The sequence below is a fragment of the Xyrauchen texanus genome, chromosome 43 (assembly GCF_025860055.1).
Source record: "Xyrauchen texanus isolate HMW12.3.18 chromosome 43, RBS_HiC_50CHRs, whole genome shotgun sequence".
NCBI classification, from domain to species: Eukaryota; Metazoa; Chordata; class Actinopteri; order Cypriniformes; family Catostomidae; genus Xyrauchen; species Xyrauchen texanus.
The window spans coordinates 23,264,293-23,292,249 of record NC_068318.1 but is presented as its reverse complement, the minus strand read 5'-3'; the positions used below and the strand labels follow the sequence as shown (position 1 = coordinate 23,292,249).

Here is a 27,957-nt window from a genome sequence, read left to right as displayed (position 1 = left end):
TACACATATAATATGGTCATTAAAGTCCCAAGATACAGTATGTGTTAGTGTCGCTTTTTTGCGCTTCCAAAAATCATGTTTTTATGATTATTTCATATCTATACATGTTTACATTCACAGGATATGAAAAAGTAGCAAAGTTTGTCCGCTGTCAAGAGTGGGGTTATGTAAACTTCTCTATTCAGGTTTGAACCATGTAGCAGGTTTGATTTTGGCAAGACAAATTAGTATTTATACAAATGAATACTATATTGCATTGATTTTCTGTATGACAATGGTGAATTATCAGTGTCCCACATGCATGTACACATTCAATACACAATACATGCTATTTATTACACAAGGTGGCTCTGATGTTTCAGTGATTGATTTACCTTTCATTTAACATTGCCATTTGATGAAGAAGCAACATGGAAGTGTAAAAAATATAGCAAGTGTAACACATGAACAGAATTATTTAGCTATTGTCAATTGGGTGTACTTCTGAAATTATGCAAGTTGTGCGTCTATTTAGACTCAGAAAGTGCCTGAGAAAATACATATATGTGTAGCCTATGTGTCAAGTGTAGCTCAATATATGTTTGCCAGACAGTTGTGTCTCATTAAATTTTAATTTGTCAATAATAAGTTCAAATCAAACATCAATATATAAAAGGATTCTGTCTATTCTTTTCTATTACTGTATTTTCTAATTGTCTTGAAAATGTTTAGAACCATTTGTGAAAGACAGACAGACAGACAGATGGACGGACGGATGGATGGATGGATGGATGGATGGATGGATGGATGGATAGATAGATAGATAGATAGATAGATAGATAGATAGATAGATAGATAGATAGATAGATAGATAGATAGATAGATTCTCTTTAATAAACACAAAATTGAAAAGCCCAATAAGGGAACAATTAATGTGCTTGTTTTTTTTATAGAGGGGAAACACACAATCAGATGTTAGTCAATAATGTCTGGGGGAGGAGCTAAAGTCTCCTCCACCTGATTGGCTGGACGTCCATCCCCGTCCAGTTTAACTTCATAAGCCTTTAAATACACCAGACCAGCGTGTCAAGCGATAACATCAGTCAAAATCAACAGTCTCAACACGGAGTCATGTAAGTTTGAAAGCTCCATCTTAGCACGATTTTGAACAGAAGCATCATTTTGGATTTAAAGTGACTGATCAACTGTTTTTTTTTTTTTAAGGATATTTTCCTAGGCAAAGGCAGTAACAGTTTGATTGACAGCTCTTTCTAGTCATTTGTAGTCATCTAGTAATTTAGTCACTTGTCATTTTTCGCTTAAATGACAGGCGCGCGCATGTGAGTCGGCTGAAGGCAGTAACGGGAGTGAAGCAGAGGAGCTCAGCGGCCACGAGCGAAATTTTTTACAATTTATTTTACATTTAATATTCGTGCCTCAACGATGAAGACCATACTCGCTGCATATTCTGGTGTCAAAAAGGGTGAGTAAAAAAAAAAAAAAAATTGTGATTTTTTATTTTATTTTGTTATTAAATGTAGGCCTACTTTTACTTTTGTCATTTTATTTGTAGGTTTTAATAAAATATTATTTATAAATAATATTATAAAATAGTAAGCATTATAATGTGTTTTATTACCCAAACATAAAATATAATAATAATTATTATTATGATTTAGGCTTATATACTGAATATTGTTTAGAATAAGTCTGTTTCAACTATCCCAGCAATGTATACCGTAATCTTTTATATAGACATTTAGCTTCACTAATTGCTCTTCAGCATCCATAATTGAAAGTATTGGGTTTATGCTTGCATGAGATTTAGATCTATTATTAAGGTTACAAATTAATGTCTCCATCCTGTTGTAGTGAATGACAGTGGCTAAGAGTGTTATGTATTGGTATCTTACTTTGCAGTGTGTCTGATGTTATTTTCAGTCAGTTAAAATGGGATTAAGTGGCCCTGTTGCCTTGTGATCACATCTCAGTGATTCTTGGTATGCGTTTGACTGCTCCAGTGCCATGCCTTCTTGTCTTTTCTGGTGGGATGTTTTGGGCTGCCTGTGAACATTGTGAAGTTTTGTGGATTAGAGGTGAAATCAGAAGTCTGGACTGTGGTATTATGGTGTTGGTCCTGTGTTCTGAATCTTCGGATATACAGTACGAGCATGTAGCAAAGAATAAGTTGCAAAGTTTGTCCGCTGTTAAGAGTGGAGTTATGCAAACTTCTATATTCAGGTTTGAACCATGGAGCTGGTTTGATTTTGGCTATGCTACTTAAATGGATAGTTCACCAAAGCATAAACAATGTTAAACCCTCATGTTGTTCCAAATGCGCATTCATTTCTTCTATGGAACATGAAACATTTAGGCAGAATGTTAGGCAGAATGACAGCCTCAGTCACCATTCACTTTCATTGTATGAAAAGTGAATAGTGACTGAGGCAGCCAGCCCCTGAGAAAGTCATACTGGTTTGGAACAACGTGAGGGTGAGTAAAGGTTATTTTTTGGGTGAAATATCCCTTTAATGCATCTTCTTTGAGTCTATTCTGAGATTTCCTTGTTCCTTGGAGTCAGCAGATCTTTTATGCCCCAAAACCAACCCTATTGACATCATCCCAGTTTGTCACAGTTTGATATGCATGTATATAATCCTTGTGTATAATACCAGGCTCCAGATAGACATCAGCATAGTGAATAAGCATTATAGTATGCTTTTTAATTCCAGTTTCCCTTCACATCCCATACAGGCTCAGGCTCTAGCATCCTCTCGGCCTTACAAGACCTGCCCTCTGTCCCTTGTCTGACACAATCCAAAATCGTGAAACATCTGCAGGTGATCTGCGTTCTACACTTTGTCAGCACATTTCTTGCCATGGGTGAGTGAAGCAGTTAAGTTCATTATGAGACTTACGTTGAAAGCTTAGAGAATTTACAATGTAGGGCATTGTTTTACCTTACTAAACTCACTTCTAGAGGTTAACCTAAAGACATCTTCCTCCTTTACTGACCTTTTATGTAACAGTATATATATTGGAATTGTTCCCAACTCATTAGGAACAAATGCACAAATCATATTGCATCACATTATTTTGTTCAGTATATTAAATCTATCTACATACGTACGTGCTTTGCTTTATACATTTAAAGGGATAGTTCACCCAAAAATGAATTCTGTCATCATTTACTCACCCTCATGTTGCTCCAAACCTGCATGACTTTCTTACAACACAAAAGAAGATGTCAGGAAGAATGTTAACCTCAATCAACATTCACTTTAATTGCATGGAAAAAAGATGCAATGAAAGTGAATGGTGACTGAGGCTAACATTTTGCCTGACAAATTCTTTTGTGTTCCACGGTTGAAAGAAAGTGATACGGGTTTGGAACAACATGAAGGTGAATTATCTACAGTATGTATAATACAGTATGTATAATTGATCATCTTTGATAATACTCTCCCTTTGCTGTCTTAGGCATAGGCTGTTCTTTGCTGCTGGTGTACATGTTTTGCACTGACTGTTGGGTACTTGCTGCCCTATACACTGCCTGGCTTATCTTTGACTGGAATACCCCTAAACAAGGCAAGCGAGTATGCGAAAAATGTCCAGTGTGCTAAGAAAATGTGCTTCCATAAAAGTAATGTTTGAAAGTGTTGGAGGTCACGCAATCTCTTTCATGATTAAAGTACAAGTTCATAATGTATTATTCATTCTGTTTTGAAGTATAAAATACCTGTTGTAGCTGTGTTTGCATCGAGTGATTTTGTATTCTTTGTTAACATTCTAACATATTTATCTTAGGAGGCCGCAGATCCACCTGGATGAGAAATTGGACTGCATGGAATTACTTTAGGGACTATTTTCCCATAAGAGTGAGTGATTTAAAGTCTATCATACCACTACAACACAGCTCTTCAACTACTTTCTTGCAGAGGTCAGACTATCCAAATGAAAACTTGGCAAGGGCCAACATTTTTTCCAGATTCATCTTAGCTAGCACTTTCAACGCAAGTAACATGTTACTTGAAAAGCATCCTTAATACTGTGCGTTTATTTAGTCACAGGGTTTTACTGCAAATTGAAGTATAATTTTTTAAGGTCTGGCCATAAATTCCTCCATAAGATCTGGCTGAAGAACAAACAGGGGCGTTGCAGTCATTTAAAAAGTGGGGGGACACAGCTGTCAGTAGGTGGCTCACACAGACCCAAAACGTACAGTTCAAGATGAATATATTACAGTATGTATTAATATATAGTATGATATAAGTATTATAATAATATATACATATTATTTACTTTTAATAATGATTAGATCTTGTGGAGCACTTGCTTCTGTTTCACACATGACAATAAAAGACTGAGCACAAGCTGGTCTTGAACACATTATTTAATCAATTACAATAAAGACAATTGTACCAATAAATAGCACTTCACACAACTAAGCAGTTTATATAAATACATTTGATTGAAAAAGATGCGATTAAGTGCTCACCTTAATGGTGCAATCCATGTTTTACAAACAGTGTAACTAAACTATACCCAGAAAAGCTTAAACACGCGCTCTGGTCTGGACAACAGATGACAGCTGAATGCGGTTGCACGCGCCATTGAGCGTTGTTAAATTCACCGCTGATTGCTGCGGCTCGTGCCTTTGAAAGCTGAGTTGTGTGTAGAGAGAGCTAAAAAATTGGAGGGCCAGATAAAAATGATTGGCGGGCCAGATTTGGCCCAAGGGCCGCCTGTTGACTAGCCCTGCCCTACAACAATACAACCTAAGAAAACATACATTCAAAAGACTTTAGCACTGATCACCTATTAGTAATGCAAATACATTAGGAATTATGTAACGTATGGACTTTGCAAAGTCTCAAAGTACAAATCCCACAAATCCTACAGAGTTTATGAATAGATTTAAATGTGTAGAAGTAACTTTAACACACATAATAGCAGAGCTATTCTACTTTGCATATACAACGTACTTTGCATATTCTGACTAGCTTGTACTGCAATATGTATTGATAGCTCTGTTAAGTCAACTGGTGCAGAGATAAGGATACGTTTATCAGTTGATAGTTCCATCCTGTTCTTTTCCCTGCCTGATTTGTTGTTTGGTTGTGTGGATCTTGATGTAATTTGACTTTGCTCATCCTGAGCAGTAGAAGCTTAATCGCTGTACTTGTTTTTCATTTTGTCTTCTGTCTTATTTCTGATAAATGAGATCCATGCAGACTTGAAAAAAACAACAACTTGGTGAACCTGGATTTGAACTAGGTCTAGATGCACCAGATGCAATTATACAGATTAGAATGAAACGAAAATTTGCATGATAAAAGAGAATTAAAGTCAACTGCTTCCTTGAATGGGCCAAGACAACAGAAATCTTGATTTAAATGATTTAGAATTTAGTGGAACACAATCAAAACCAGTCTACACTTATAAGAGTACAAGTTTACAAAGCAATGCCAATGCCCTATCTGTGCCAGCTTGGACTTTACTTTGCTGAACACAGGGTACGTTTAGTAAAATAATGATATCGTCATAATGTGTTAAAGTGTGTGCCAGCTGCAATAGCACAAACACAAAAAAAACGAGGTCAGCAGTGACTAAAAAAAGTACTTGCTAAAACGTTCAGTAGGTTTATGAGTAAATAAAGTCAGATCTCTTAAAAATAATAGATGACAAAACCAGGTCCCTCTTCACTTATATTAGAATTAAAAGGGGATCTTTGTTTAAAAAATGTTATAGATTTCTACCACCCCTGGAATCGCAAGTTCAAATCCAGGGCGTGCTGAGTGACTCCAGCCAGGTCTCCTAAGCAACTAAATTGGCCCGGTTGCTAGGGAGGGTAGAGACACATAGGGTAACTTCCTCATGGTTGCTATAATGTGGTTATCGCTCTCGGTGGGGCATATGGTGTGTTGTGCGTTGATGCCATGGAGAATAGCGTGAAGCCTCCACACGCGCCATGTCTCAGATGTAATGCGCTCAACAAGCCATGTGAAAAGATGTGCGGATTGATGGTCTCAGATGGCAACTGAGATTCGTCCACCGCCACCCGGATTGAGGAGAGTCACTACGCCATCACGAGGTCTTAGAGAGCATTGGGAATTGGGCATTTCAAAAGGGAAATAAATTATATATATATATATATATATATATATATATATATATATATATATATATATATATATATTATAGATTTTATATTATATATTTAAGAAACATTATTTGTGGTGCTTGAGAATAATTGTTATTGTTGCTTACTTCAAATATGATAAGGCAATATTATATATTAATAATTCTCAGATTTAATTTCTTTCTTTTTTTTGCTCGGTGATGTTAAAAAGTCCCATAAATTAACATTGAAGAATGGACCCCCAAACCATATCTAAGGACCAGAATATCAAAGAAACTAGTTTTTTTTACTTGGGTCAGCAAGTGTTGCCCTAGCAACCACCCAGAAAACCTTAGCAACCACATAGCTTCATAGCAATTGCCACATAGCAATGCTATGACACATCTGCAAATTGACATTACTCACATAGAAAATCATGAAAGCTTAATGACAGAGGTAGTATCATATATCATTGATATGCTGCTGGACTTTTTAATTTCTTTGTGCAGACTTGATTCTGTCTTACATATACTGTATTGTACCAAACATTCCAAAGACTAGATGTTCTCTAAGCCTCCGTCTTTCATAAACCTGTGTTTTTTTCTTCCATTAATGCCATTATGCAACACCGTCTGTTTAATTAGCTGTTCTTAAACATGGACTACTCAGCTCTCACAAGCTCTTTGTTTGCTCAATTGCACGCTGATCTGATGCTGATATTAATAACCATGTCAGCCATAATTATCAGGTGAAAAGAAAAATTATAATTCCTGATAAAAAAATGTGTTTGTGAACAATATAATGTACAGTACAGTATGTGCAAGTTTACTGTAACTGAGGTCAGGACAGAGAACTGTTATTGTTTTTAGTTTGAGTGCTTTTGTTAGATAAAATCTGCCATTGTTGACCTGTGTCCTAAATCTGGGTATTTTAAATGTAAAGCTGTTAGAATCACACATTCTCTATATCATCATTACTGACACATTCTCTGTATCATCATTACTGATAACAATGCATGTGTGGTGTAATCTTGCCATTGTTGATGTCATTGAAGTAATTTGGTACTGCCTTTTGCTCTGTTTGATTTTTTTTGCAGCTCATAAAGACTCATAACCTGCTTCCTAGCCGAAACTATATTTTTGGGTACCACCCTCATGGTATCTTGTGTTTTGGTGCTTTTTGTAACTTTGCGACAGAGGCCACCGGATTCTCCAAGAAATTCCCCGGAATCAAGCCATCTCTGGCCACGTTGGATGGAAACTTCCGTTTACCAGTGTTTAGGGATTACCTGATGTGTGGAGGTGATTTAACACACCCATATCTATCTACTGTACTTTGTGCATATTTAGTTTATAACATGTATTTTTTTGGTAACTAAGATTACACTGAAATCTAAATAATTATGTCATCATTAAATTACCCTCATGATGTTCCAAACCGTTATGATTTATTTATTTTGTGGAACACAAAGAGAGATGTTAGGCAGAATGTTAGCCTCAGTCACCATTTATTCACTTTAATTGTATGGTGAAATAGATGCAATGATAACTGACTGGTGATTGGTGACTGAGGCTAGCACTTTGCCTAGAATCTCCATAGGTTAAACATATTTATCTCAATACTAAATACTGTATATACATTTCCTGAACCTAGCATCATACATCATTGGGAGATGAGCAGGCTGACTGATTGTATGAAATCATTGTGGCAGATTAAAAAGAGGACCACACTTGTTCTCTCTATGGTGTAGATAAGAATCATGTGGTCTGCCAAGGACCTCTGAGCTTTGTCCTATTGCATAGGGAGACACAGCCCTGCATGTGCTGATATAAAAATTTTTTTAGGACTTGGTGAAACCTGCCCTATGTACTCGCTGACCATTAAACTATTCTCCCACTCTCTAATAATAAACACAAATCAATAGTTTATTTTTTAGTTCCCTTAGAACTTGTTAAACTGGAAATGTCTCGATATTATATTATATGATATTATAAACATCATGTATTCAATAGGATCTGTACTTCCATCTCACAGGTATCTGCCCAGTAAACCGTAACTCCATTGACTACCTCCTATCTAGTAATGGGACGGGCAATGCAGTGATCATCGTGATTGGAGGGGCTGCAGAATCTCTGGACTGTGCCCCAGGAATGAACTCTCTCATGCTGAAAAACCGCAAAGGCTTTGTAAAACTGGCTCTTAAACAAGGGTGAGAACAACAACTGATCTCTACACCACAAATAGTTTATGACACTGTGTTTCAGTACACTTTGGTAGCCAGGTCTATGCTATAGGTTTTGCCTAAAGTTCTATGTCCTCTGATGCCCTCAGACCAGTTGAGGTTCTGTTGGCCTGCAGTAAATGGTGGGTTGTGATAAGAACTAGAAGGCCACTACATGGTAATAAGTCTGTGTTGAGCTAGCAAAGCAGTTTGAAAAATTTCAAGCCAGTTTTTTTGTAATCAGACATGTGGAGAAACAATTGTTTGGCCAATATTTTGGTTATTTAGATTTTTGCTCTGAATGAAACATGTCACTACAGAGCAATACCCAGAAAACTAATCCTAAACTATTCAAATCGCAAAGAAGCTTACAAGGAAATAAGCGCTTTTGTTCATAGTACTACACATTCTTGGGGTATGACTCCCCTGTCTCAGATTTTTTGACGAGATTAAATTACAAGAATTGTTCTCACATGAGCCCCATTCACTATTCTCTTTTGGATTTTCTTTGTATTTTAAAATCGGGGTTTTCTTTGTCATTTTGATTAAAATTCCTCAGTGCTGACCTGGTGCCCATCTACTCATTTGGAGAGAATGAGGTTTACAAACAGCTCATCTTCAATGATGGATCCTGGTGGCGTGTAACTCAGAAGAGGCTTCAGAGGACTCTAGGTTTTGCCCCGTGTCTGTTCTATGGCTGTGGACTGTTCTTCCCTGAATCCTGGGGGCTATTGCCTTATTGCAAGCCTATAACTACTGTTGGTAAGTAATGGCAAGTAATGGTAATGGCATTCTGTGCGGCACTTAACAGAATTGCAAAACCAATGGCTGTTTTCTAGCTAGTTTTAAAACACTCTTACCATCCTCCATATTTTGAGAGTCTCGCCCAACCAGCTGTACTGCTATATAGCTAAATGGTAAATTCTACTACTTTTAAATTGGCACAAAAACAAAACAACAACAGTGTTTGGCCCTTTACATAACAGGGTTACAGGACAAGCATCTAAATATAGTCCAAGGAAAGTCAGTATGTTGAATGAGTGAACTGTCCTTTCAGTTTACAGTCGATATTTGCTTAAATCAAAAACATGTTAATGGTTAACACGTAGTCATTTGTTCATTATACGGTGTTGAATGTTCTGCAGAGTCACTTTTTTATTGTGTCTCTTTTCTACAGTCGGTGAACCCATCACAGTTCCGAAAATCGAGGATCCGTCTCAGGACATCATAGATATGTACCATGCCATGTACATCAGGTCCCTCAAGTCTTTATTTGACAATTACAAAACTCGTTTTGGTCTAAATGAGAGTGACACCCTTGTAATTCACTGAGAGGCCGCATTGAGAAATAACTTTACAAAACAACACTGTGGCAGCTTGAAGATTCGGCTCCCGACTAAAGTGCCTGTTTGGAGAGGTGAAAGTAATGCTGTACCTATAAGCAAAGCTATTTTATTTGACATTGTCAGTATTAAATGTATTGACAATAAAACAAGTGTACATTTATGTCCCCCTTTCTAAGGGTGGCATGTTAGGAGCATTGTTGTGTCACATTTTCCAGATTTCAGACAATTGCTCTTTGCTTTATATGCTCTCTCTAAAGACACATCCCTATCCATTTTATACTGTACCAAAACAGGTACTTACATGTACTGAACTACATGGGAGGCAGTGAAACTAGCCTGTGTCACTGTTGCTCTTTGCCACTAGATGGTGGTCCTAAATAATTAAAGGAAGAGTTCACTCAAAAATAAACATGATCTAATCATCCCAGATGCGTATGACTTTCTTTTTTCTGCAGAACACAAAAAAAGATTTTTAGAAGAATATCTTTGCTCTGTAGGACTATACAATGCAAGTCAACAGGGTCCAACATTTTTAAGCTTAAAAAAAAAGCACATAAAAGGCAGCTTTATAATAATTTATATAACTCCAGTTGTTAAATCCATGTCTTCAGAAGAGATAGATGTGGGTTAAAAACTGATCAATATTAAAGTAAACGTTTTTACTATAAATCTCTACTTTCAAACAGCACTCCAAAATGCTCTTCTCTCCTAAGAGTTCGCCACCTACTGGGCAGGGAGGAGAATTTATTGTAAAAAAAGGACCTAAATAGCTATCTGTTTCTCACCTACACCTATCATATTACTTCTGAAGACATGGATTTAACCACTGGAGTAGTATAGATTACTTTTGTACTGCTTTTATGTGCTTTATTGAGCTTCAGTGCTTCTGACCTTGTATGAACATACAGAGCTGACATATTCTTCTAAAAATCTTTGTTTGTGTCCAGCAGAAGAACAAAAGTCATAAACATCTGGGATGTTATGAGGGTGAGTAAATTATGAGAACATTTTCAATTTTGGGTGAACTATCTCTTTAAGTCAAAGATTTGATTGCTGCCTTGAATTTTCTAGATTTAACAGTTTTGGAGGACAGTACCTTCCTCAAAATATGGCTCTATACATTATGTATAAACATAATTTGCCCCCATAAGATTCTTATTTAAATGCACAAGCAATGCTATTATTGTGAGGTTTGCCTCATCTAAAAGCCACAGGGTGGTTATGTAGCCAAAATATATAGGGAGATTTTGGCCAAACCAACACACCAAAGTGTTATTTAATTGTTGGATAAAACTGGTTCTGCCAGGATGTTTTGGATTTAAGACAATTGTACAATTTGATCTTAGCTACAATGGTGTTTTGGATAATAGAAGAATGATCATTATTATTGTCTATATAAGAGCTGCAGAATATAGTGAATCCTCCATTAGCCGTGTGGGTGACCCAATTTGTATAGCTAGGCTGGAGGATAAAAGGCAAGAATTGGAATATGATGATAGAATATAATGACAATTATCATGATGATGAATATGTGTAAATGTGTGATGGTTTTATGAATGTTTGCCAACCACTTATAAGTCCTGGTATGACCATATTCCTATACATCTCTTGTAAAGTTAGAACTGATTTACCACATAAGTATTCATTTAGCATATATTAGCTTCACATACATTCAAACAAATAGAGTATCTGCTACTGAATGTAGCCTGAAAATATGATCAAACTCATCAAAACATGATGACTTTTTAAAATGATCATGATTTCTGACATGAACATTGCATTTCTCAATATTCAAGAATGCCCCAATTACAAGTGTCAACCAACTTTCAGTGCTTTAAACTCAAATGTGTTTGTATGCCAAATCAAACAAAGGTTGTCTACTGAATTGCAAATAACATGAGTTCAAGTGCCTAAATGTATGCAATGCAATTTTGTAAAATCTTATATTTATCATGAATCCTGACAGAATGAAGACATAATTATATTTGTATTAAAATTAGTTCAGTAGACCTGCAGCTTTTGACTGGTGGATAATAAGCAATTGCATACTGAAATTAACGTTTTACAAAGGTAACTTACTGCTTTTTTAAGTTATACAGTTGTGTGATGTGAATATGCAATAAATGCTGCAGTGTCCATCTCTGAAATCAGTGCCTTTCATTGATGTCAATAAAATAATTCTTTTATTGAACCTTTATTTATTTTTTGAATAAAATGTTATGGAAAAGTAAATTATGTTGTTTTCTTTTGTTTCACAAAACTGTCAGAAGCATAAAGCAAATGTCCTCTTATTCCTGTCGTCTAGTTCTGTCTTAGTTTTTGTGTTAGACATTAATGCAATAGTCCCAGAAAGTAAGACTAAAGGTGAAGTCCTGAATGAAAGATATTTATCTACATGAACCTACAGTATATAACAAAATTGTAATCTTTTAACATACATAGTAAGAATACGTTGCTGTTTTGTCCTCTTATACATTCAAACATGTCTTTGATAACCCAAACATTTGCAGTCCACATGTGTTGCCACAGAAAATTCCATGATGTCTTTAAGATTCAAAATATGACTTATCACAGTGCAATGTCTGGACTCAAACATATTAACAAAGTACACAAGTTACCTTTAAAGTGGACAAAAATTAATCGCTGGGTCCCAGGAGAGAAAGTGGCTTCCCTTATTGAAAGATATTGATTCATTTATCTAGGTCACTCCATTTTGTGTGTTTGTGTGTGTAAAATCCTTTAGATAAAAAATGATCTGCATAAAGGAGAGTTAATGCATGAGGGTGACTTTATGCCACTCCTGGTGCAAAAATTCAAGCTGCTCGGCTTTGTTTGATTGCTTGTGGCCATCCATCTTCCTCTTGATCACATTCCAGAGGTTTTCAGTGGGGTGTAGGTCTGGAGATTGGGCTGGCCATGACAGGGTTTTGATCTGGTGGTCCTCCATCCACACATTGATTGACCTGGCTGTGTGGCATGGAGCATTGTCCTGCTGGAAAACCAATCCTCAGAGTTGGGGAAATTTGTCAGAACAGAAGGAAGGAAGTTTTCTTCCAGGATAACCTTGTACGTGGCTTGATTCATGTGTCCTTCACAAAGACGAATGTGCCCGATTCCAGCCTTGCTGAAGCACTCCCAGATCATCACTGATTCTCCACCAAATTTCACAGTGGGTGTGAGACACTGTGGCTTGAAGGCCTCTCCAGGTCTCCGTCTGAACATTAGATGACCAGGTGGAGGATCAGTGCTGATCTGTGGGGTAAATTGCTGGGGTAAATCATGACGACAACGTATACATCCTTGAAAACCAATTTATTGTACAGTAAGTGATTAAGGATTGATCTTAAGTTCATAGCACAGATCCGATGTTGCAAACATGACACTTCCAGGAGTGTCAATATAAATATATTGTATCATGCACATGGACAAGTGCACAGAGAACAAATTAATGGCCACTGTATGTGATTAATTTAATTGCGGTAGCCATCCATTTATTTATTCAAGTTTCAAGTTCCACACCATTCAAAATAATAGATGGCAGTCACGGAATTAGACCACAATACAAAACGCAAAACAAAATAAAACATGATTTCTGCCCACAAAGATGTTTTAAATAAAAAAATAAATACACAATACTAAGAAAAAAGCATCAGTGTGCTTTTTTGTAACACTAACATAGCCCAGTTCTATAAAATTATTGTTTAGCTTATTTTTGAAAAAATGCTTTTGAGCATTTTAAAACTATTAAATATTTAAAATCTAACTCTCTTTACCTCGGATTTCATTTGCTGAGCTTCTTCAGAAAATATAAATTGCATTATGATGCTAAAATTAATTTTAGATGAAAATCAAGTTCAGTTGGTCTTGATTGAAATTAAGTGATTGAAATATGAAACTGCTGCATTATGCTTAAAAAGTGATGGAACAAGGGATCGGTGCAACATTGAAAATGTGTCTATTGTAATCCACTTTGTGTGCAATGGTGTGCCAGAGGAACATCTCATTGGCTTGTTAGAACTACAGCAGCTTGATGCAGATTACATCACCACCGAAATATTAAGACACTTGTCTCATACAGGATTCAGTTCAGGCAATATACTGAGCCAGTGTTATGATGGAGCATCAATGATGAGTGGGGTGCGAGGCAGTGTTCAGGCTTTATTGCAAAAAAGGTTTGGCAGGCATATCACCTACATCCACTGCTATAACCACCAGATTCACCTCTCCATCATACATGCAATTCAAAGTGAACCTTGTGCCAAAAGATTCGTTGACTTGTCAGGCATCATTTTGTCTGTCAGAGGTACAGTTGCCCATATCTCAAAAGGTTGTAAGAAATCTGCTGGACAAGTTACCAAATGTGTTTTGGAGAATGAGGATGTCATTCTTGGAAATCTTTCCAAGGTTTCCAAAGATGACAATGTCTCGGATGACATTGCAAAAGAAGCTTCTGGGCTTCTCTCTCAGCTGAAGCGACGCCAATTTTTTTTTAACACATGAATTGGACATGGATAATCAAATTTTCTAAAACAAGCAGAAAGCTAATGTTGTAAATATTATAGTAGTGATATCAATAGTTTGATGCACAGTCTCGGACCTGCACCTGTTAATGAGGCTAACGAGGATTTACGCATTTAACCTACTTTATTTTCTGCTGTTCCTTTGAGGACCATAGATGCTGGAATATAGTTTTATGTGGGCACGTGGGAAAAGGTAATAATTACTAGAGTTTCTCCCAGATTTTAATCCCGTGTGAATTTGTCATGCCGCTGGCTGTTGCGTTATTTCTATATTTTAGTTTAGAAAAAGAGAAAAGTAGCTACACAAGCATGTACAATTGTTATTTGCACCCCCAGATATGCCAATCAGTATCAGTATCTGATCATGTTTAAAGTGTCCTGCATAATTAATGCATGCAATACATGTTCTGATTGGTCAGTTATGTGGCGAGAGTGTGTAAATGCAGAAGATACACCCATCCCTATGATTTCTGCAGACATCGCTTAAGTCCCATCATGCAAATCGATTGTAAATGAACACACATCTGCAGTAATAACATTCAGACCGGTAAATATATCCTGTCCGAATAGGGCTTTCCTCCCCCCTTAAAATTCCCCTTTACTGTATTTACCTTAAAATCACCATGATACCAATAGTTTTTCCACAAAATGCCATATTTATTATATTACCATTTATCATCTGAATAGTCACATCCTCTTAACACATGTATTTGGTCTCTAGTCTTTACTCAACCTGCTGGTGACTTTTGTATGTGTTGATGAGAAGAGTCATTTTTTTTTTTTTTTTTAAGATTTTCATTTTTCTTCTCTTCAGTTTTAGTTTTAAGAAGGGAGAATGAAATACAAAAAATAGAAAAATTCTAGAATTCTGCATAAAAAAGAATCAATTTGTGTACGTTTGTTTTTTACTTGTGCAGAAAAATGAAAAAGAAAACACCTGTTTTTTGTTATCCTTTTTTTTTCTTTTTCAAAATGGTAATGGAATGAACGTTTTTTGTTATTTTGACCAGTTGTCATTTTATGTATATAAATGCTCTAAACGACAAGGGGGTCTGGGTAGCTCAGTGAGTATTGATGCTGACTACCACTCCTAGAGTCACCAGTTCAAATCCAGGGCTTGCTGAGTGACTCCAGCCAGGTCTCCTAATCAACCAAATTGGCCTGGTTGCTAGGGAGGGTAGAGTCACATTCTGGTCGCGATAATGTGTGGTACTCTCTCACGGTGGGGCGCGTGGATGCTGTGGAGAATAGCATGAAGTCTCCACAGGCCCTACATCTCTTCAGTAATGCGCCGAACTAGCCACATGATAAGATGTGCAGATTGACTGTCTCAGATGCGGATGCAACTGAGTGCGCCAGTATTGAGTCACTACACCACCACGAGGATTTGGGCATTCCAATTTGGGGAGGAAACTCACATAGTAAATCCAGAGAAACTGATAATTTTGCTAGTGTTTTCTTAAAATTTTCCAGAGCTGACGCTTTCAACACACAGTATTTGTAAAGTTACACAATTATCGTTTTACTTACTAAACAATAGCGCCCTCTAATGCTTCAGCGGTTTACTGACGTCCTCTTATTTTCTGGCTTTCGATTAAGAATTTTGTCATAACAATAAATACGCTTTTATGATGAGAGATTATGGCTTCTAATTAATGTATTCTTCTTGTTTGTTCAAAGAATTATACATCTGTTCTTTTGGCAGTATCTCCAGCAAGCACATTTATTGCACATTATACATTTTGTGGTCGTTGCCTTGTAATTAACATTTCCCATTTAACACTCCGCCTTGTGATGACCTCAGGGATCACGTTACCCAAGCGCTCGCCCCTCACTTCCTCATTTTTGTAGGAACAGAGAGCACAGCGTGCGTTTCTAGAGACCTCCGCCTGCCCTCTTTCCTTTGATTGAAAGGCTCTAAACCAATCACATTAGATGATCTATAGAGGCCGTCAAACATGCTTTGATTGACACGTCCCTCAACCAATCAGCATCAGGTGAGGGTGTGCCCATCAAGGTCGCGGTAATGGCTTGCTAGGCAAGATTTACTTTGTTTATGCCGTGGTGTGGAGTTCAGTCGCTGTGTCTAGTGTTTATGTATGACATTTGTAAATAAATGTACACGTTTTAAAAGACAGCCTTGGGTCTGGCTCTTAATACCCAGGAGTTTATCGCCGATGGGGCTGAGTTGTATGGACGAATAAGGCGATCGCCCACGGTGCCGTAGAAGGATGAACTCCATCGCCGGTCGGGATCTCGCCGTGTCCGCTGGCGCTGTCAGCAGCAACCCGGGAGCCTCATCCTCCAGAGTCCTACATGTGGAGCTCATATCACAGCAGGTACACATGCTGCAGAGACAATTAGCCTTAACTATCCATATATTAGCGCTTATGGTGGATGAATGCATAGCGGATCTGCTTGCGCATGTGTCACATGTCTCTACACCGGACGAATATAACATTGGGCCTCCACAGACCGAGGGGTCTGAAATAGAAATTATAAGGGCAACACACTGACATTGTTTACTTTAAAGTGCTTGCTTGTTCTTATTGTCTCATTATTAAATATACTCGAGCGGTTTCACAAGGTAGTAATGCATAGCTGGCTGTCTTGTCACTTATATCTCCAAACTCTTTGCACATATTAGAAAATAAAAAAATCCCAGCCAGCTCTCTAATGTTTACTTACTATTGATGCTGAAAAGACTCGTGCCTAAGTTGAGCTGTTTTATAGGGTGACCTAGGCTGCAGAATTCTGACAGCAATGACATAAACTACCATAAGTGATGTCATTCGTTCAGATTGGCACACATCCCAGATGTGTATGCCTTTCTTTCATCTGCAGATTTATTTTTTTTTTTAGAAGAATATCTCAGCTCTGAAGGTCTGTACAATGCAAGTGAATGGTGACTAAAACTTTTAAGCTCCAAAAAGCAAATAAATTAAGCATAAAATTAACCCATAAGACTTTAGTGGTTTAATAAGCGATTTGGGTGAAAACAGACCAAATTATAACTCTCTTTTCACTGTATAGCTTGGGCACGATCATGATTTCAAGCTCAATTACACTTCCTAGTGCTTGACTCATGCACAGAGTGCTAGATGGCGCTAGGAAGCGTAATCGAGCTTGAAGTTATGATCGCCAAGGAGACTGCTGATGTCAAGAGTTATAGTGTAAAGAAGTTACATTTTGGTCTGTTCTCATCCTAAATCATTTGGATCAATTCAGAAGACTTGAATTAAACCACAGGAGTCATATGGATTACTTTTATGCTGCCTTTATGGGCTTTCTAGAGCTTTGAAAGTTTTGGTCACCATTCACTTGCATTGTATGAGATGGTAAATGGTTAATTTTAATTTTTGTGTCAACTGTTCCTTTAATGTCTGCGTTAGTGCGAGCAACAGGATGTAGTGTACTAGGATTGCCATTAGAGATAAGCTGTGATTTGTGTGTGTTTTAACTTTGCAATGTTACACAATACACACAGCACACACACATAGCCTAAATAAATCTGTCTGAAAGTGTATAGTGTTTAGGCCACAGTTATGTGGAATCATAGCCATGTCCTGCAGCAAGCATCCTTTTCATCACATCATTGCTTGCTGGGAAGTGTTTTGGAGATCCCAGGCTGATGATTAGGCATTCTACGCAATATAATGTTTAATTACTTACTGGATGCAGGGTTTCTTGCACAACAAATTAGCCTGTTTTTACTACTGTATTATGATTTCAAGCACTAAAACTAAAGTGTAAGGCTGCTCTATGCCTGCTCTTAATTCTGTATAAATTTGCAATGCTGCATTAAATGTAAACTAAATGATGCCTGCTCTGACCCACTTAGCCCCTTGTATTTAAAAGCAGTTCTGATGCTGCTTTGGTTCTGTGTAAATTAAATGCAACATCAGAGCAGCCTTAAACTTTGTTTTTGTCATGATGGAGTATACATTTTCATATTTAAAAGTATTATTTCATATTTCCATTTATTTCTTGTTTCTATATTCAGAAATGTAGATAAAAAATAATCTCATAACATGATTTATGCAATTGTAATCGCTGTGTAAATGCATTTATGCCACCTCTGAGCAGCATTAAACAAATAGTCTGTGTAAATTCACCTTAATGCAACTTAAGATGCAGCTTCTGTGCAACCTTTACAGTGTAATGATGGCTTTGGTTGGCTTTTGATTTTAATCGGAAATACACTGAAATATGAAACTACTGTAAATATGAAGTTTCTTTCACATGATAGTGGTTTGTCAGAGCTCGTCACACCTGTCTAGTTTATTTGACTGGAAATTACTCTTATGACACCATTTGCTTTTGCAGTCATTACAGTCACTTGTGACAATGTTACTGCTTGAGGCAGTCCTAAAGGGCTACTGTTAATATAACATTATAAGCTACAGTTCATCTTTGTCACACCCCTTAACACCATTCACTTTCTCTAGCAGCTTTGTTTTTAAATTGATTTATTGTCTTCATTATGAGATTAATCATGCTTAATATTATGTTTTAGTTTAATTTAGCTTAACACACAATTCTGTGAATTGCTTAATGATTTACTTACCCTCTTGTTGTTTAAACCTGTATTACCTTTTTTTCCTTCCATGGAACATGAAGGGAAAGGGGGAGGAGTTGCATAAACAAAGTGTGCTTTTGTTTCAGTGGCTTGTAATCCTACAGGCATCCCATGACTTAGATTTAGTATTTAAAGCCTCACGGGCACCCCTGAAATTATCTGTGTCTGGATGTAATGAAAGATGGTCAGTTGAAGACTAGTGGGCTGAACTCTTTGATTGTTTCAGGGCTTTCGGTTATGGCAACACTGGTGTTTCTCATGTCCTTTAGTCATTTTCTAAAAAAGACTTGGAATAAATACTAAAGCTTCTGTCTTAGACTTTTTTGTTTTTAATGTAGCTTGTCCCCAGCCTCCTTATGTATACTGGGATCAACAATAAAGATAGTCTTTGTGAGAGACTTTGGGGCCAGTTGATGGAACCACATTTTGACTTGTTGATTGTGTACATTTGTTTTCATGCCTTGCAAGATATTTGTGTTTCTGTGTTGAATTGAACATTGTTGTCGATAAGGTTTTCTTGCTGGCTAACAAAGATCTGATTTAGTCAGTTTTGGGATAATCTTGGAAGCATCAGTTAGTAATGTTTTGCTTTGGAAATAGGATTGATTTATATTTTCCAGATATTATTGTGAGTTAAATTGTGACTTTTTTTTTTTTAAATAAAAATATTTAATGAATAACTTGTATATTTTCTGGCACATATAAAAAAATAATTAAAAATGAATTTAAAAATAAATGTTTTTTTTTTTGGTGTGTGTCGTAGGGCTAGTGAAAATTTTGTCAGGGCAAGTAAAAAATCTTCACTATCTGGAAAATCCTTATTGTTGATCCATCATATTCATATTTCATTGAATTTCTTTCATGGTATCCTGTTTGATTGAGGGTGGAGGACTCGGCTTAGGTTATGCTGTGTGAGGCGAGACTTTGAGACTTTGTTTATGTACATGTTGGTCTGATCCTGTTTGGAAATGCCTGGGAATTTTAATGAAAAAGAACCTTAAAAGCATCACAAAATCATTCGTTTATTTCATGCAATATATTCCCAGGCTTTTGAAGCCACACAATAGCTTTGTGTGAGGAACCTACCGTAATTTAAGCCGTTATTCACTGAAAGTCTTTCCATGACTATGTCGCTTGGCAGCCGAGGCCACCATTCACTTTTATTGTAAAGAGCAGCATGGACATTCGGGTATAAATATGTCCTTTTTGTGATCCGTGAAATACAGAATGTCATGATGACAGATTGTTCATTTTTGGGCAAATTACTGTATTTCCAAAGTCCTTTTCAAGGCAAGTCTGTCCACTCGGTGACCATCTTTGGAACACTTCCGGGCAGGCTGAGGAGCTATTTTCAGTGTTAACAAGCTACATAAAAGTATAGCTCCTATCTACTTAAATGGGGAAAGACTGAAATCTCTTAAACGGTTGGTAAAGATTACGATCAAAGAACATTTTAAATCGGCAGTAAAATCTGATAACAACGGTATCATTAAATTAAACTTCTTTAGCTCAGATCACACTATTTTTCAGGCTGTTCCTATTGTGCATGTTCTCCAGTTGACTGACAGGTGATGTCTGTATCTGAAAGGTGATTGGCTCTTTTACCTCAAAGGCGAGATTTCCTTTTCTCCATTGGGCGTTCCAATTTCTCCCATTAATTTTAATAGCAGTGGTCTGTCTCTGCTAAACTGTCTCTGCTATTACTTACTGTTTGTGTTTGAATGCTTGAAAGTTTATACCCAATGCCAAACCATTCATCAAGTATAGGCCTGTTGCTGTTGCCATACTAAGCTTTGCAAACTGAGGTAAGCATTAATGAAAATGTGAGGCAGGTATACTGATCTTATTGGGTGTCTTTCAAAAGCTTATCATCTTTCATGTGTCCATCTTTTTTCTCTCTCTCTCTGACAGTCTTTCTTTTTTTTGTCCCCACAGAGGCGGTTACGTCACTTGCGGAGTATAGCTGCCCGTAACATTGTGAACAAGAATGGTTCTCCTCTGCTGGATACTTACTTCACCCTTCACCTCTGCCAGGAGTATCGGATATCACAAGGTGACCTATGCCACCTTAACTGGCTTGAACGCTTTTATTTTTTTAGGACCCGTGTGTAGTTACTGAATTACAATAATAATGATTGTTATCAAACAGGTTTCACAAGCGCTTCCACCGTCTACCATTAGTTGGACAAACAGATAGTCCCTCCCCAAACTCAAGTCATTGGTTGAGAGCAATGTTACCAAAAATCAACTGACAATTATGAAAGTGCATTTCTTTGAAACCTTTTCAAAATTAGTGGCTTATTTTATATTTTCAAAGCTCTTATGGGGTGATCCGGGAACCACCGCTATTGTGCCATTGAGCAAGACACTTAACCTCAGGTTACTCCAGTGGGAATGTATCTGTATTATGGACATACTATAAATTGCTTTGGAAAAAAGTTTTTGCATGACTGCTTGCTTTTCTCTTCTCCTTTTCCAGATTTTTATAAGAGTGAAGTCATCCGAGACTCATTGGTGAGTGCTTTTGTTTTCATTGCCGTTGTGCCGCATCAGAACTATGTGGTAGTTCTTATAATTCCTAAAATGAAAGACAAAGCACAGTATATCATAGCAGCATAATGTATCATGACTTAAGCATGGCATAGCTTAGCATATTATAGCCTAGCATCAAAAACACTATCAACAAACCAAAACTTATTTGTAGCAAACAAAACCCTTTTAACATTAACAGTAACTTTGGATTTATGGTATAATAGAAACTATGGCTGCTATGACTTCATAAGGTTTATTATATTTTTTAACAGTCTGCATGCCTTAGTTTATTGGCCAATTGTGAGATAGCAATTCAAATGTGAGACAGCCATCAACAGGTCTCATATGATTATTTTTGTTAATCTTTTATCATTGTACATAAAGGAAAATGCTCCTCCAAAGGTGTGGCTGTGCATTTAAAAATACCCATAATGACCCATAATTTTGACTCACGTCCAAAGCTGTTGTACAGTGCTGATAACAACACACCTGTGACTGCACAATCTATATTAATATGCCAGGTTAAGATGTGGCAACCGTAAACGGCCTATAATTTGGCTAATGAACCTACTTGGCAAAGAAATTGTATATTCTTCTTATTAATATTATAGGGATCGTTTACACAAAAATGAAAATTCTCTCATCATTTACTCACTCTCCTGCTATCCATTTGTATGATCTTCTTTCTTTCTTTCTTTCTTTCTTTCTTTCTTTCTTTCTTCCTTCAGCTGAACAAAAATTAAAATTCTTGGCATTAAGATTAATATCTTGGCTCTGTAGGTCCATACAATGCAAGTGAATGGTGGCCAGAACTTTGAAGCTCCAAAAATCACATAAATGCAGCATACATGTAACCCATAAGACTCCAGTGGTTAACTGATTTCTTCAGAAGCGATATGATAGGTGTGGGTGAGAAATATATCAATATTTAAGTTCTTATTTACTATAAATCTCCACCTTTGACCAGCCCCAACCAGTAGGTGGCGATATGCAATAAGAAAGCAAATCGTCAAAAACAAAAGAAGAAGAATGTGAAAATGTAAGTGGAGATTTATAGTAAAAAATGACTTGCATTTCCACCATTCACTTGCATTGTATGGACCTACAGAGCTGAGATATTCTTCTAAAAATCTTCATTTGTGTTCTGCAGAAGAAAGAAAGTCATACACATCTGGGATGGCATGAGGTTGAGTAAAGGATGAGAGAATTTCCATTTTTGGATGAACTATTCCTTTAAAACATTTAACGATTTACTGAACATTGGTGTTTTTAATCACACTGCATGTTCTTTGTTCATATCACACTAACTTTTGAAAAAAAAAAAAAAAGGTTGAAATTCTTTTAATTCCCTCGAAATCCAAATGCATCAGGACTTTGTGTTGAACATATGGCAGATCTGTCCTGTCATCTACACACAGGCATTGATATTGATTCCAGAACCAAACTTAGAACCACGTGTCATTTACTGATATGAAACAGATTTGATAAATTAGCTTTTTGGGTTCACACTATTCAACTTTCACTTCCTTTATTTTAATACACCTCGAGGGATATCTGAAAGTGGAGCCCGTCACTAAAGATCTGAAAGCAGTTTAATGACCATGTGGTCACTCTGTCCTGGACTGTAATTTGCTGAAAAATATTGATTCATACCAACTGCTAGTATGTGAAGGGAAGAACAACACAAGCACATAAAACCGTATGGCCATCAGTAGTGGAATTGGTACAGACACGATTTAAGCCTTAGCTGTCGCATGATACTCTGACTGTAATAGATGTTTTGGTGTTGATGGTGATTTGAAATATTTAAAGCCACGATTTCTGGATTTATTAGTGCATGTTCCTGCAAAATCACACCTCAAAGTCAAGCAAATAGCTGGAGGGCCGTCCTATTTATTTGTCTGATTTTCTGTGTGTGCTTTTTGTTTACAGAGTAGGCAGAGCCCATTTTTATTTACAGTTATCATTACATTTATAAGCCATTAACAATTTAAATGCATGCAGTATGTTTTCTGGTGTTCTTAAAATTAAATTAAAGTGACATTTTCAGTTTAGTGTGAACTATTCCTTTAAGAATAAAAATGCTTTTGGGGGGCCTGGGTATCTCAGCGAGTATTGACACTGACTACCTCCCCTGGAGTCACAAGTTCGAATCCAGGGTGTGCTGAGTGACTCCAGCCAGGTCTCCTAAGCAACCAAATTGGCTCAGTTGCTAGGGAGGGTAGAGTCACATGGGGTAACCTCCTCGTGGTCATGATTAGTGGTTCTCGCTCTCAATGGGGCACGTGGTAAGTTGTGCGTGGATCATGGAGAGTAGCATGAGTCTCCGCGGTGTCATGCACGATGAGCCACGCGATAAGATGTGTGGCTTGATGGTCTCAGAAACCCACCCGGATTGAGGTGAGTATCCACGCCACCAAGAAGACCTACTAAGTAGTGGGAATTGCACATTCCGAATTGGGAGAAAAGGGGATAGAAAAAAGAATAAAAATGCTTTTGTCCTCAACAGAAGACATTTGCATGAAAAGAAAGTACCTGATACCATTTTGTCCAGCACAAACAAAATCTAACCTTCTTGCCATGTGCCACTTGCAGCCTGCTTGTTTGTTTCCTCATTTCCTGTCTCACTGGCCTCCTCTCTTTCTACACCTCCTTCCTTCTGACCTTCTTTGTAATAGGCATGTAAACATCTTCATTTCAGCCTCTATCAGCAACTTCTGACCATCGTGTTGATGGCTGTTTTGTATTATTTCTGCTGAGCTAGTCACTGTGATCGGAATTTTGTAAGATACACATTTAACCCTCTTTAGACTGCAGACTGCATGTTGGCACAGATTTGAAAATCTGTTTATGCTGTTTGTTTTTGAAAGCTTGGCTTCATTTTGCTGCATCATTGATCTTATGGTCCTAACAGTCCACACTTATGTATTCTTATTATATTTTTTGTTATTTTATTTTTTCTCCCCAATTTGGCATGCCCAATTCCCATTGCTTACTAGGTTCTCGTAGTGGTGCAGTTACTCAGCTCAATCTGGGTGGCGGAGGACAAGTCTCACATGCCTTCGCTTCAGAGATAGTCAATCCGCGCATCTTATCATGTAGCTCGTTGTGCATGACACCGCTGAGATTTCACACGTGGAGGCTAATTCTTCTCTCTGCGATCCACGCACAACTTACCACGCGCTGCAATTAGAACCACTAATCGCGACCACAAGAAAGTACCCCAGGTGGTATTCAACGTCAATTCTCGCTGAGCTACCCAGGCCCCACACTTATGTATTATTAATAAAAGCCGGTATGTTTCATGGTCTGAATTACTGTTATTTATTGACGCATACATTGGGGTATATAATGTCTGAAACCACTAGTGAAAATGCATATTTATTATTATTTATTTTTATTTTTATAAATATAACATTTATTACAAATTCAGTTGTCAATATCACAATTTCAGTGAATATTTGTAACTAAATTAATGTGAATTTCTGAAATTCTTGGTATTTTGTATGGCCCCCTTTTTCTTAAATGACAGCATGAGCTCGAGCTGGCATGGTCTCCACAGGTTTATGCAAAACTTGATGATCCATATACTGTAAATAAGAACAATTTTCTATCTTTTTAAGAAGGGTCAGCAGGACTAAGTAGCTACAAAGTGATTATTATTTGGTTTGTGTGTGTTTTCCAGAATCCGACATGGCGGAGTTTAGATTTTGCCATGCTGCCGGACCTCTTTGATACATCTGTGTCGTGTTTCGTGGTGAGAATATGGGGTGGAAGGGAAGATCAGTACCAGCTGCTTATTGAGTGGAAAGTCAACCTGGATGGGCTCAGATACACAGGACAACAGGTTAGGAGTCAAACCTATATATACTCTTTCTTTCTCTTAATTTCGTTCTATTCTTTTTCGTTCCGTGAGCTTGATTGGCATGACATTAGTACATGCAATGCTGCCAAATGTTGTAATTTCTGTGACCTCGAAACAAACTGTCCAAGGTAGCATGAAAACTGTATTAATTGAGCAATGTTAATTGAACTATAAAAATGTAAGATAAAATTGTATTAATAAAGCAAGAAAATAAAGAAAGGTAAATGAATAAAAAGGTCATGTGGAATGGGGGCTTATTGGTTGTTTCTCAGGTTTTCTATATATCTTTTTCTTTCTCTCTTTCTGTTATGTTATGTTTTTTTTTTTTTTTTAATATAAGTTGCCTGAGATGGTTTTATTTTTAATTTTTAAGCAGTTAAGAAATTTTAACTAGAGGTTACATTGGTTTTTACTAATTAATTTGTTTCTAAAGTTGCTGTATGTATATCTTTCATCATTGACAATATTCATCCATATTTTTATCCATAATTCAATGCATATTTTATTGTGATTGGATAAACAAGTGTTCTAAATTGAAGCAAGGGCATGCAAAAAACCCAAAGCGACACATAAATTGTGTCTCCAACGTCATATCTTTTGACTAATAGTAATAATCCTTGTTACTCATTAAACCACACACACACACACACACACACGCGTACACACTACTGTTCAAAAGTTTGGGGTGAAATGTTTTTCATGATCTTAAAAATCTTTTGATCTGAAGGCGTATGCTTAAAATGATTGAAATTATTTTGTAGGCAAATATATAATTGTGCCAACATATTAATTTATTTAAATACAAAACTAAAAGGTTATTAAAAATAAAAAAAAGATTTTGAAATGGATGACTTGGGCTGAATAATTAAGAAAATCAGCCACTAAGTTCCCAACAGATAGATGGGAACTCCTTCAAAACTGTTTAAAAAACATCCCAGGGTGATGCCTCAAGAAGTTGGTTGAGAAAATGCCAAGAGTACATGTCTGCAACGTGCCCCGCTGAGAGCGAGAACCACATTATAGTGACCATGAGGAAGTTAACCCAATGTGACTCTACCCACCCTTGCAACCTGGTCAATTAGTTGCTTAGGAAGCCTGACTGGAGTCACTCAGCACACCCTGGATTCGAACTTGCAACTCCAGGTGTGTTAGGGGGCTTTCACACTTGGTTCGATTGCCTGTTCCGAACCCGAGTTCGATTGCTCCCCCCTGCCCCCGATGGACTGTGTTCACATTATATATTTGTATCCGAATCAGCGGTACGCTTAGCGCCATCAAGCTGCAGCTGGTGCGTAATCGTGTTGCTTGATAACCGCTGAAATGAAAAGCGCCAAAATTCAATGAATAGACTTGCTCGGTTCACATTTGTTCTTCTTTTTTTAACCTTTGGTTTTGTTTTCAACATCAAGATACAGAAACACACTTGCGCCTGTCTGCCGCAAAAATACTGAAATCGCTCAAAAGACAGCGGGCTGTCCGCCAAGACAATTTTTGCGAAGGCAAGCAGAAATCATCTCTCTGCTTGCAGTGCGCAGTGCGCCAATCCCGCTTTCGTCAAGGTAAGTGTATACACACGCGACGCACGCATCGAACGAAAGTAAACCCTTTCCGCCATTTTGAAAGTGACGCTGCGTGAGACTGACGCACCACATTATACCTCATCAATAGTGATTCACTTCCGCGGTTTGGTTCGATTATGCTCATATCAGCAGCTTAACCGCATTGGAGTTCACATGAACCGCACTCCCAGACCACCTTTTAAGCGGACTCGAAGTACGGTTCGTGGGTGCGCACCCGAGTTCGGAAGACAGCGTTCACATCATCCAAACGAACCGAACTCTGACGTCATTCGAACCGGGGTGCGCACCAAAAGTGCTAGTGTGAAAGCCCCCTTAGTCAGCCTCTTTACTTGCTGAGCAACCCAGGCCCCCTGCTAATGTATTATTAATAAACACCTGTATGTTTCACAGCCTGAATTACTGTTATTTATTAATTGCATACACCGGGTCCAAAATTCGTGAAACCACTAGTTAAAATGCATCTTTTTTTTAATGTCGTTTTTTTTTTTAATGTAAAATGTATTACAAATTAAATAGTAAAAATCACAATTTCAGTGAAAAGTTTAAATTAAATTAACATGAATATATGTACTTTATATATACACACACAAAACAACCTTCATCTGGTGAATATATATATATATATATATGTATATGTTAAAAAAAAGTTTAATTTGGTTAATACTTAATATAGAGTATTGTTTTGGGACCAAGTATCCATCATAAAAAAAAAACATCTCTAGTGTGTTTCAGGTTTGTTTATGTAGTTAAAAGTCCTGCAAATTTACATCAAGCTTTTTATTATTATTATTATTATTATTGGGATTTTTCATCTGAGTATTAATTTTGGACTCTTGTAGACTCCGTGTCTGTCATATCAAAGAAAGAATATCACATTTTTTAACATTCAATAAATTGAGTTGCAAATCTATCAGCCGATTAATTGGTTATCATCTTTTCCAACCTCCTTTGTTATTTGTTTAGCAAAATCCACTATCATTTGACCTGTCATTTAAACACACTAAAATATATGTCATAGTATACTTATTACTTATTACCACTGCACCATTATGAGTCTGTAGTGTTTATACATGCACAAACATTCCTGTCTGAGAACACACTGAATTTAACAGCCATCTGACAAATATGCATTACTGATTATAAACAAATGCATAGTTCATGTAACAGCAGACAGGCTGTCATTTATCAAGTAAATATTTTATTTGTGATTTTTT

General features: G+C 37.0%; 2 protein-coding genes across 5 annotated transcripts in view; both read left to right on the top strand.

Moving 5' to 3' along the window:
• Positions 1–1,076: 1,076 nt before the first annotated feature.
• LOC127636230 (diacylglycerol O-acyltransferase 2) lies at positions 1,077–11,889 on the top strand. The gene is made up of 9 exons (XM_052116669.1): positions 1,077–1,112; positions 1,310–1,462; positions 2,734–2,862; positions 3,460–3,567; positions 3,787–3,857; positions 7,197–7,401; positions 8,135–8,309; positions 8,881–9,083; positions 9,499–11,889. The coding sequence occupies exons 2-9, from the start codon at positions 1,423–1,425 to the stop codon at positions 9,651–9,653; spliced, it is 1,086 nt and encodes a 361-aa protein (XP_051972629.1). The 5' UTR covers positions 1,077–1,112; positions 1,310–1,422; the 3' UTR covers positions 9,654–11,889.
• Positions 11,890–16,204: 4,315 nt separating this feature from the next.
• Positions 16,205–27,957, top strand: part of LOC127635467 (UV radiation resistance-associated gene protein-like) — a 124,978-nt gene continuing 113,225 nt past the window's right edge. For all 4 annotated transcript variants that reach the window (XM_052115546.1, XM_052115545.1, XM_052115544.1 and 1 more), the window contains exons 1-4: positions 16,205–16,526; positions 20,702–20,819; positions 21,246–21,280; positions 24,984–25,145. In XM_052115546.1, the coding sequence (XP_051971506.1) occupies positions 16,419–16,526; positions 20,702–20,819; positions 21,246–21,280; positions 24,984–25,145 (423 nt within the window). In that variant the 5' untranslated portion in view covers positions 16,205–16,418. The remainder of the gene's footprint in view (positions 16,527–20,701; positions 20,820–21,245; positions 21,281–24,983; positions 25,146–27,957) is intronic.